The sequence below is a fragment of the Eutrema salsugineum genome, unplaced genomic scaffold (assembly GCF_000478725.1).
Source record: "Eutrema salsugineum unplaced genomic scaffold, Eutsalg1_0 scaffold_4, whole genome shotgun sequence".
NCBI classification, from domain to species: Eukaryota; Viridiplantae; Streptophyta; class Magnoliopsida; order Brassicales; family Brassicaceae; genus Eutrema; species Eutrema salsugineum.
This window is the reverse complement of record NW_006256686.1, coordinates 3,304,806-3,317,344: the sequence shown is the minus strand read 5'-3', so window position 1 is coordinate 3,317,344 and position 12,539 is coordinate 3,304,806. Positions and strand designations below refer to the sequence as shown.

General features: G+C 30.7%; 1 protein-coding gene across 1 annotated transcript; it reads left to right on the top strand.

Moving 5' to 3' along the window:
• Positions 1-4,321: 4,321 nt before the first annotated feature.
• LOC18013937 (zinc finger CCCH domain-containing protein 18) lies at positions 4,322-7,652 on the top strand. The gene is made up of 6 exons (XM_006396103.2): positions 4,322-4,590; positions 5,220-6,105; positions 6,345-6,769; positions 6,855-6,992; positions 7,061-7,163; positions 7,247-7,652. The coding sequence occupies exons 2-6, from the start codon at positions 5,252-5,254 to the stop codon at positions 7,341-7,343; spliced, it is 1,617 nt and encodes a 538-aa protein (XP_006396166.1). The 5' UTR covers positions 4,322-4,590; positions 5,220-5,251; the 3' UTR covers positions 7,344-7,652.
• The last annotated feature ends 4,887 nt before the right edge of the window (positions 7,653-12,539 follow it).

The following is a 12,539-nucleotide window of genomic DNA, read 5'->3' as shown; positions in this document are numbered from 1 at the left end:
TATCTTGTCGAGAACTTCATAAATTAACCCATTAAGTGCCTCTTTGAACTCATTAGCATTTAGTCATTTTCATGATTATATCATAAGGATAAGTATGGGCAAAATAGTCATTTCATATTGTTAAAAAGCCAAATGTCTACCACAAAAAAATGTTTATAAGTCTACCCTCCTCACAAGGACATATAAGTAAGTCTACCCGCTGTTCCAAGTAGATGTTATCTGAGTAAGTACCAAAAATATTTATAAGTCTACCGTCATTACAAATAAGTTTATCAATATATATATATATATATATATATATATATATATCCACCAGAAATTATGAAATCTATTATACTGAAAATTAAATGTACCATATTATTTTTATGAATAAATATATCACATTAGATATAAGTCTATCATTACAAATAAATCTATCAATTTTATGAATAAATCTATCATATTAGAAATAAGTCTATCAATTTTTTTGAATAAATTTATCAAATTACAATTATGTCTATCAATTTTCAACGATTAACCTATTAAAAAATCAAACTTTTTCTGTAAGTCAACAGATTATTCATAAGTCTACCGTCAAGGACAATACCAACAAAAAAAATGTCTACTAATAAATAATATGTCTACCATGATATTAAAATATGTTTACTAAAATAAGTCTACTAAAATTGAATAAATCAACCTTATGTCCAACAAATTCTTACACTTCTTCTCTTTTCACTTTTGAAAAAGCTCATCACCATTCGAAGGCTCAAATAGACTCCATCTTTCTCGGCAGCTCTCGGTCCACTTTCCTTCACACGTTCTTTTATTTCTTTCCTCTCTCCGATCTGCCATTATTAGTCATTTCTTCACTGTTTTATGACTTAAGCGCCGGAGAGTTATTTGAAAACATCATTCGATCGTATTTTCCGAGACCTTCACGCGTTTGTTGAGTTTTGCAGAAAAAAATTCCATAAGAGGACTAAAAATCCTCTAAACACAGATTATATAAGTAAAATTTGACACAAAAACGAACTAGCCTAATTGTAGCAGAGACAATATTGCCACATCTCTCTATTATCTATTATATTAAAACAGAATTACTTTTAGTACTTGCAATTCTTGGGTTCACCCCTGGGGGTGAATTCATTCATTCACCCTTTTCATATAAGTCAATGAAAATTTGCCATGTAATATTATCTTTAAAAAAAATAAAAAAAATAAAATTAAAAGATTAAATACTCAATCAAATATTTTGGTAAAATATATATATATATACATATATATAATAATATATATAAAGATTAGAATTTAGGGTTTAGTTTTTTTTTTAAGGTTTATAGATTATGATTGAGAGTATAAAAATTAGAATTTTAGGATTCAAAAATTAGAATTTAGAGATTAGGGTTTAAAATTTCGAAAATAAAACAAATAAGTATATAAATAAATATATATATATATATATTTTAATATAAATAAAGTTTAATATTAGACTTGGGTTCACTATTTCTAATTTAGGTTTTAGTTTTTCTATATTTAAAATTCCAAAAATAAAACAAATAATTATATAAAAATATTTTTTATTAAAACTAATTCTAGATAAACTTCAATATTATGCTTGGGTTCACTGTTTTCAAATTAAAATTTTTTTTTTTTGTATTTAAAAAATAATTTAATATTATCTTTGGGTTCACTATTTCCTAATTTAGGGTTTAGTTTTTTTCTTTTAAATATCAAAAATAAAACAAATAATTATGAATAAATATATTTTATTAAAAATAATTCTACATAAATTTTAATATTATGTTTGGGTTCACTATTTTCAAATTAGGCTTTAATTTTTCTATTTAAAATATGCTATTTTTGGTAAGTTACTTTAATTGATTTTATTATATGGCATATTCTCATTGGCTAAAATGAGAGGGGGTGAATTCATTCACCCCTAGGGGTGATCCCAAGAATTGTCCAGTACTTGCAATTCTTGAGTTCACGCCTATGTGTGAATTCATTCATTCACCTCCTTTCATTTAAGTCAATGAAATTTGTCATGTAATATTATCTTTAAAGAAAAATAAAAAAATTAAAATTAAAAGATTAAATACTCAATCAAATATTTTGGTAAAATATATATATACATATATATAGTAATATATATAAAGATTAGAATTTAGAGTTTAGTTTTTTTTTTAAGGTTTATATATTATGATTTAGAGTATAAAAACTAGAATTTAGGATTTAAAAATTAGAATTTAGAGATTAGGGTTTAAAATTTTGAAAATAAAACAAATAATTATATATATATATATATTAATATAAATAAAGTTTAATATTATACTTGGGTTCACTATTTCCAATTTAGGTTTTAGTTTTCTATATTTAAAATTCCAAAAATAAAACAAATAATTATGTAAAAATATTTTTTATTAAAATTAATTCTACATAAACTTCAATATTATGCTTGGGTTCACTATTTTCAAATTATGATTTAGTTTTTTCTATTAAAAATAATTTAATATTATATTTGGGTTCACTATTTCCTAATTTAGGGTTTAGTTTTTTTTCTTTTAAATATCAAAAATAAAACAAATAATTATGTATAAATATATTTTTATGAAAAATAATTCTACATAAATTTTAATATTATGTTTGGGTTCACTATTTTCAAATTAGACTTTAGTTTTTCTTATTTAAAAAGAAATATTTAAAATATGCTATTTTGGTAAGTTACTTTAATTGATTTTATTATATGATATATTCTCATTGGCTAAAATTAGAGAGGGTGAATGACCCCTAGGGGTGAACCCAAGAATTGTCCACTCTTAAAGTTTTTTTTTTAGTATTTAGACAAAGTTTTAAAATTATCCTAATTTATTACAATATAATTTAAAAACTTTTTTATTTTATATATACATTTAATTCCGAAATTTAAATATTAATTTAGATAACTAAAGATTTTCTTAAATCTATGTTATATATAATTTAAAATTCAAACTATTTTGTAATTAAATTTAATTCTGAAAAATATATATTAATTTAAATTACTTTAAAATTCTTGAAATATAGATTTAATTTAATTTAATTTAATTTTTTGAAATTTAAATATTATTTTCACAATAACACATATGATTAACGAATACGTTATTATATTTTTTAATTATAATCAATCAGACTAAAATTTCACATATTGAAAACTGATAAATATTAATATTATATGGTAATTTGATGAGGCGGGTTAACTTTTTTACTAATTGTGATCTTATGTGGATTAGGTTATCAAAACATGCAAGATATTAAGATAAAAATTATTTCAAAATTAATAAATATTTATATCATATAATTATATAAATAGACATGTTAGAATTATTTTTTATAACTATATTTTTTTGGATTAATAGAATAAGTGAGTTAGAAATATGTTTCTATAATAATGGTCATTTTTCGATTAATAGAATGACTGGATTAGAATTATGGTTTTATGACCGAGGTCATAATAATAATAGAAAAAAATTAAAAAACAAAATATATCTAAACACAAAAATACACTTTGCTACTTATTAAAAAAATTATATCTATAAACAACATATAAATTATATTACGAATTTTGGTTATAAAAATATTTCTGTGCAGATGCATGGAGTAAAATCATAATTTGTTATTAAAAAAAAAAGACATAGGATGTGTTGCCCCACGAATAAATATTTTCCGGGTTTAAAAATGAAATAATAATAACGTAACCCTAGTCATACTCATATGATAGGTCTTTATTCCTTAAGTTTAATCGGATATATGCTAACGGTCACGAGTCTATACATTATCCTTATCTAAATGACACAACCTGCGCTCCACAGACAATGCGAAACAGTTGAATCGCGCATAGCATGAAATATGAACCGTCCAATTAATCAAACAAAATTAACAAAAGTCAACCACTAAAAGTCTTCTAATCCTACGGTTAATTCCTTAATTATGATTTCACGTAATTATAAAAGTCTTAAATCTCGAGGTTTATTCCAACTGAGTCCCCCGATAATTGCTGTAACGAGTTGTCAAACGAAGAAAACCTCAAAAAGTTTTATTTAAAAATAATTCTTCTTTGCAACAAGAATTTGTTTATTTAAAAAACGAATTAATTTAGTAACTAGGACTTATCGTTTCTTCTCTCTACCATCAAAGATTCTCTGAGATCTTATATCTGTTTTATAGTTACTGTAAGTCTGCAAAAAATTAAAAACAAATTTTTGCACGATCTCCCATTTGTTGTTCATCTTTCTCTATATCATTTTCTTTTTCCTCTTTTTTAATTGTTTTTATTTTTTATTTTTCATATTGCTCTTCTCTTTCGTTTGTGGTTCTCACGCTCGTAGGTTATAATTAATTTAGTACAACAACGAAATGTGAGTTGCTGTTTTTTCTTTCAATCGAGACTTGAGTTTTTTTTTCTCAAATGATATTCTCTCCATGATTTTTCTCAATGCATTCTTATTTACAATTTTTTTTCTCTGTCCACGACATTTTCCAGAATAAGTGATAGTTTTGAATTCTCGTGCATGCTTCACGATCCAGAGCAGACTTCGAAAATAAGCATCGGCTGAAGAAAAATCTTTCACTAAGGTAATATTTTTCTCAAAATCGTTTTAAATTTCCAGACTAATCTTCCACTTTATTCTAACAGCAACCATAATTGATTCCAAGTGAAAAACGCCTTACTCGTCTTCACGACAAATCTAATTGAGTAATTGATTATGTTCGATTTTTCAAAAAATTATTTTGTTTTCACATGAAAATAGCACATTAACTATGTTTGGATTGTGCTAAACATATTTATCATACTGGCGTTTGAATTGAAGAGAAGAATAGATGTTAAAATGTTAATTATGAAGAAAGAACATATAAAAGGTTAAAAAAAAAAGACTGAGGGTCAGATGTTGTTTTTTTCTTGATGTTAAAGAGGATAAAATGTTGTTATGATTGTATAATATTGAGTCAGATCTATCTTATCCAGAACATTGCATCTATTCTATGTTTGACTTACAATGTAAATCCCATTTTTGCTTTAACAAAAAAAAATGTAAATCCCATTTTTGTACAAATATTAACATGTGCGACCGAGAGTGAGTCACACTCTTCAACTCTTTTGGTCTCAACTTGTCTTTATGTAACTTTTGATTCATCCATATATAAGTGTTTTGACTTTAAACTTGTGGAATAATAATGAAAATTTTGAATGATTTACTTTGCAGAGTGATATTTTGAGGCAAGAGGTTATCTAGAGATGGATTTCACAGAATCGATGAACGTTGTGCACAACAGAATCCAACAACTTGAACCTGAAAATGCGTCAAAAATCATCGGTTATCTCTTGTTGATGCAAAACCACGTCGACCACGACATGATCCGTCTCGCCTTCTGTCCAGATTCAGTGATGCATTCCATGATCAACTTCGTTAAATACGAGTTAGCTAAAGATCCTCGTTACCATAGCCCTCCATCTTCTGATCACATGCCTAGTCGTAGTTTCGGATCATTCACTAGTTCATCAAGCCAGCCACTCTCTGTTTCCGTTTCTCCTCCTTTGAGAACGTCCGGTTTCTGGGAGAATTCAACGACCGAGATTGATTCGTTGCAAAACAATGTTCAGTTCTTGAATCTTGAAGATTCTATGACAAGCCCTGATTTCTCTAATGGCTTCTTTTCTCGTGAGCATCATCAAGGTATGCCTTTAAGAACGAGCAGGAGATCCCCGAGTTTACCCGAGTTTCCGGTAAAAGTCTGCCATTACTTCAGCAAAGGATTCTGCAAACATGGTAACAACTGTCGGTACTTCCACGGGCAGATCATACCGGAGAGAGAGGTGTTTAATCCAAACACCAACAACCTAAGTGACGAAGAACATGTTGTTTCTCCCGGATCACTGGAGAAGCTAGAAGGGGAGATCATAGAGCTGCTCAAATCCAGAAGAGGTGCTCCAATTTCCATAGCTTCATTGCCAATGATGTACTACGAGAAATACGGTAGGACCCTTCAAGCTGAAGGATATCTCACAGAGTCACAAAGACATGGTAAAGCTGGCTATAGCCTAACTAAGCTTCTTGCTCGCTTGAAGAACACTATCTGCCTCGTCGACAGGTTAGTTAGTTAAAAACAAACCAACCAAGTTCTTGGGGCCCTGATTCCCGCTTGGTCGAGAGACAAATGTTTCCCGACCAAGGGAATGTATGGGCTTCGGCCCAAAACTCCTAGATTAACTTTAAAGAAAAAATTTACAAATAATTTATCATTCCATTTCATTATTTCAGTTTGAATGAAGTATTATTTTAGACTTTAATGCTATTTTTTACTTATTAAATGGTCTTTGAATTTTTCAGGCCTCATGGACAGCATTCGGTTATATTAACAGAAGATGTATCAAAGTTTGTGGAATGCATGGGAGAGAGAAATGAACATGGAGCGATCCTAGCTGGTTCTAGACAGATTTACTTGACATTTCCAGCAGAGAGTAGTTTCACTGAACATGATGTCTCAAACTACTTCTCCAAATTCGGACATGTGGAAGATGTGAGGATTCCTTGTCAGCAGAAGAGAATGTTTGGATTTGTAACTTTTGTTTACACAGAAACCGTCAAACTCATTTTAGCTAAAGGTAATCCTCATTTCATATGTGGTGCTCGTGTTCTTGTCAAGCCTTACCGGGAAAAGTCACGCTCTAGTCGATACCTTGACAATAACAAGCCTTTACACGGCATGCGATATGGCTCTCAATACATTGACAGAGACATGGAGATGCACACATGTTAGTAATTACCAAAAAAAAATTAATATTTGTTTACTAATCTTGGTTTTACGTTTTCATTTAACTGTTTTTCTTGTGTTTTAAGTGCCACCGCGGGTTAGCGAGAGCTCAAGACTTATTAGGAACCAATTTCTTGAGGAAGATGACCAATTGGTTTCGAAGTCCTTACCTACTAATTACTCCTATCTTGGCTTTTCCGATGACTTTAAGCTAACCGCAGATGGTAATTATGCCTTAAACTTATACCAAGAAAATTCGGAATCAATCGTAAATGACTTTCTTAATTTGTAGCGGAGCAAGAGGAACAAGCTGGAAGGTTAAGCTATCTGCTGGACTATATGAACCCCGAAGATAATGTCCTGAACTTAACCACTGACTATAATGACAATGACCGGTACGCGATGACTTTGGTCACAACAAACACATTTTTATACTTCATTTTGATTTGATAATAAAGTTTTAATTCTTATAATTCAGGAGAATCTATTGTGAACCTTTGGACAGTCAAGTCTTGAATCTACCCGAGAGCCCGTTTTCTTCCCTTTCGGGGAAGGAGATTTCGACAGTTACATAGAGAGACAGAGAGATTAATACCTAACCAAAAGGGAGAAGAAGATAGGAGCATAAAGGTTAGAGGAAATTCCCAAAGATCTAATAATCATCGTCAGCAAAAAGAGATTTGTCTATTTTCATTATCTTCTTTCGGCTTTAGGCTGATCGATGGCATGGAAACTTTAGGTTCTTTAGTAATAACACCAAAGAGAAAGAACAAAGAGAAAAATGATAGAGAAACACAACAAGAAGTTGTTTGCTTCATTAACAATATGAGCCGGACAGTTTGAGAAACATCAAGTACAGGGTTTATATTAACAATAATTGAAACGTTTCTGAGGAATTTCTTTAATTTAGTTTTTTATTATTTCTCCTCTGTTGTTTTATCCTGCTATATCATCTCACTGTACCGTATTGGCAAATCCTTCTTCTTTAATGTACAGTTCTACATGTTTTGAAATTGTCGTTCATATGCTTATATATATTTATAATTTGAAACAAAGATATATTGTGCGATGAATTAGAAAAATTAAATAGACATAAGAACATAGAGAAACATATAAAGGATGAAAAAATGAAGACATTCAAGACTATAACTCTATAATACAATACAAAATTACAAACTACATTTGATCATATATTCAAAACTCAATAATTTTAAATATAAAATAATCAAAATATGTTCCCACTCAATGATTAAATGGACACTAGAGAGCAGAAGTGGATAAGAACATATAAACTTGACAAACCATATTTTAATTTTTTACTTTTGTATATTAAATCATTTGAAATGAATTCCAATAAAGTTTCATGATTAAATTAATAAAAACTAAATCCAAAAGCATATTGCAGAGATTTTAGCCACACACATAAATTTGTAAAAATAATATCAACTTTTAAAGTTTTAAGATTATAGAATCTAGGGAACTATGTTTAAATTTATGATTATATAACATTATCTTAATATCAAAAAATGCTGTTATCACATACGAGACTAATACAAATGTTTATTTTTGTGAAAATAAAAGCAAGAAAACATGTTCTTAATTCATCGTTTTCAAATTTTACTATTATAAATGACGATCTGTTGTACATGGCAATATGGCATATATAATTAGTTAATCCATACATGCTACATGTATATCACTCCGATCCACACCACATGAGATAAATTTAATCAAATCTGAAATATTGTAGAGCCTCGAGAAAATTAAATTGCGAAAAAAATATGGTTAGTCAGGTTTATATGTTCTTATCCACTACTTTATTTTCTAATCATTTTGGTTTAGAATTCTTAACTTTGACCATGTGATAATTCAATTCGAGATATAAAGGATCAATTCCTCGTTTTAAAGGTTAAACAGTTTTTTGACCAAAAAAAAAAAAGAAGGTTAAACAGTTTCTACACTTTTTTTTGGTAAAAATGTTAAGATTTTATTACCATTTTCGAGTTTTTGACAGAATTACAGAGAATACAAATTAACCGAAAAAAACTACTGACAATAAAATCACAACCAAGATATAACAGACACGAAGGCTAAGAAAACGGCTAACGAAAATAAAAAAATGAAAACCGAAACAAAACCAAACGTGAAAGCAGCAATCACACGCCGAAACGCAGACCATCCTATTTTTGCCATAGTTCAAAAGAGCTAGAATTCTCATCTTTGTTACCACGAGCATCACATCCGTGAGGCCAGCCCTCAAACTTCCAGGAAAAACACCTACAGCTTCTCCGAGAATTAACAGGATTTTCGAAATCCGTAACGGACTAACATGCATCTGTCGACAAAGGAACCCGAGCGGGCAATCGAAGAGTCACTTCCAACCGCCATTCTCAAAAAGAACGAATCTCCTCAAGAACCAGCCCCCACAGCTACACGCTAGCCGGCACAACAAATCGGCGCCTAAAAAAGTCGAGGCGTTTCTACACTTTTTGAATGCCATTAACAAACCAAAAATGATTTCCAATCAAATTTCTGTAATGGTTAATTTAAAAGTTATTTCATAGTTAAATATGACCGATACTGTGTATATATATAATAGAGATATTATGTCAAAACGATCGTTTACCTTTTATATAAATTATTACAAACATTTTTTCGAGAAAAAGATGGTCTTGTGAAAATATCACCATATGTAAACATTTTAAATTTTAAATAGGGCCTGATACAGTTCTAGTGAACCATATATAATAAATTCATCAAAACATTTGTTGTCAAAGTCACTTTTGAGAACTTTTTTTTTGTTAAAGAAACTTTGAGAACATGCACACCAGTTGAACTCAATCCTATAGACTGGATTTAAAAAAATGTTAATTTAGAATAGATTGAAAAACAAAAGACAACGCATCTTCCTTTTTATAATTTTCAGTTTATTAAAAGAAAAGATGACAATGTAACATGCATACCTCAATTTCTAATCTAATTGGACTAAGAGTGGGTGGTACTAATAATAATGAGTAAACTTTTCAGAATAATTTCATAGTTGTTCGGTTCGATTTTGGATTACTCTTCTTGATAAACCTGGTCGGACCACTATGAGGATTATAACGATTTCTAGAGAGCAAACCAAAACATGCGCTACAAATGAAGTCGATTAGAAATCACTTGATGTATTTGTGAGATCATTTTAGTTATCATGTTAGAACTGAAACCATGTGATTTATCAGGAAAACTAGTAAACAAAAAGAGAATACATCTATATTGGTGATTCAGAATCATTAAAAAAAAAACTAACCTTGAGTTATTCAAAATATTTTAGACCAATATAAAGAAAGGATAAATGGACAGATTAGTCCATTTTGACACATATATATTTTTTTAAGTAACTACATCCATATGAAAAATGGTTATAAATTCATTTATGAAAATTTAAAAAAAAAACACACATAGATTACTCAACATATGAGGAAAAATAAGCATATGAAGTCTCATATCAGTTATGAAAATGAGTGATGGCCAAGCAACATACTGTAAAATGACCAAAATGACGAGAAACTGTAAGTCTGTAAGAATAGAAAGTCTGACATAATTGGAATCCAATTTTGAAACTTTTATTAAACCGCATAATTAAACTATTATTAGAAATATTTTAAATTAAAATATTATGAGTTAGTGAGTTAGTAAATATATGTATTTGGTCTTTTGATGGAACATGTTAGAGTTAATAGTTTTACGATTGGTTCGTTTCCAGTTTCGTCCGCCAAAATATGCAAAATATCTTTATCCAATGTAAAGGCTTGTTAACTATTTTTACATTCATAAATTAGTCATATTTTCGTTTATGTAACTATATAATCTATATAGTTGCACCCAAAAAAAATTATATAATTTACATGATACCCATATTAGACTAACTCAGTACTTTTATTGTAACATCCCTATCCCAGGTTCCTAAGAGAGCGGAGAACCGGATATGTTAGGTCGGCCATCGAACCGCATCCGGTAGGATGTCCGATCTGGTGAGCACACATGATCGCCAGGAAAACGCTCAGGTAACAATCAACAACACAGACTTAGGCTGATCTCTCTACTAAACCTGAATGACAAGGGGAGAGGAGGGGTGAGTAATTGGGATTACTCAATGACTTAGGCTGATCCCATCCAATGGCTGGCCTATTACCATACCCATTAGTCAGGATCACTCTGTCAGTCACACAGACTGATCCACAGCAATCACCGAGACAGGCTATGACACTAACGGTCACTCAGACGGCTGCTCATAGCGGTCTCACCAGAAAGCTGTACCCAGCGGTCCCTTTGGACGGCTCAATAAACAGTGGATCGCTAATCCACTCCAGCGATGGCTCTAGCCGTGCCTCACACGACAGCGATAGCCAACAAACAACACTGACTCCCGCCTCCGGGAGCCAGGGGTCCTATCAGAGATCTATATGCACAATCATCCATTTCAAAGAATCATCCATTTCTTAAAGGTCTTTCCATTATTAAGATGCACGTTCGGTGATACCAATTGTAACAAAAAGGAACAATAATCAGGTTAACATCACACAATCAATATTTTAAAGTCCAATAAGTTTTAGATCCAAGTTCAGGTTAATTATCTCATTCCACCAGCAACCAGCAATCATCAACAAACAGGCAACATAGATCCAGGTCCTAAACAATTCTAACAACCCTAACAAGCAGATCTAAGCCTGATCTAAGAAAATGTCACTTAAAAGACAACCATGCATATGTAAGAGAGGATGAAGCCACAGAACCCTCACCTTGGCTTAGAAGGCTGAGAAACTGGAGGAGGAGGCAGAGGAGAAGGAGATCTAAGAGGAGATCCATCAGAATCAGCTCCCATCTCACCCAAAGGAGAAGGAGGCGGCGCAGACATCACAGCGAGGCAAGGAAGCTTCAACGGCGAGAGAGGCTTGGAGGATGGCGGCGGCCGCGGCAAGGAGAGAGAGAGACGCGGCCAAGAGAGAGAAAGAAGAAGAAGAAAACGCAGAGAGAGAGAAAGGAAGCAGCTCGGCGCAGAGAGGAGAGAAAGAGAGAGGAAAAAGGTGGCTAGGGTTGATTAGGAGCTTAATGAGGGTTTTAGGGATTTAATTAGGTATTTATATAGAGGTTAAATAGATGGGCTGGGCTTAATGGGCTCTTAGAAAGAAATTAGGAAAGACCCAACTAAAAAGGAAATAAAAAAAAAAGGGAATAGAGATGGTTTAATTTAATAAAACCGGAATTAAGAACTGGTAACATCCGATATTTGGTTAACCAAAAATCGGAATGTTACACTTATTCTACCAAAACATATACTATATCAGTATTATAATATTCGGGTACACATTATGGTGTTTTATAATCGATTTTTTTGTTTTTAATTAAAAATTCATATCACATAACTTTATATCGATTGTTTGATTAAAATAAAATATCACATAATTATTGCAAAAATCGTGATCTTGCGAACGCTATGAATCCAGACTTAGTAAATTGTATTTTGAACATGATCGAGAATGGTCCACGGTTTATTGTTAAGGTTACTAATTAGGAGCAGTTAGCAAGTAAGAAGCTACAAATTTGGAAGGGAATGAGAAGCCTTCTTAACTAGTAACTTACAAACGTTAAGGTATTATTGAAAAAAGTAATCAATCATGAGAGGTTCTCACTTCACATGACATTCTAGATAAATTCTTGAAAATATAACTTTGAACGTTCTATAATTTCAGTAGATTTCATATAACTAAATAAAAACAAGTAAGAAA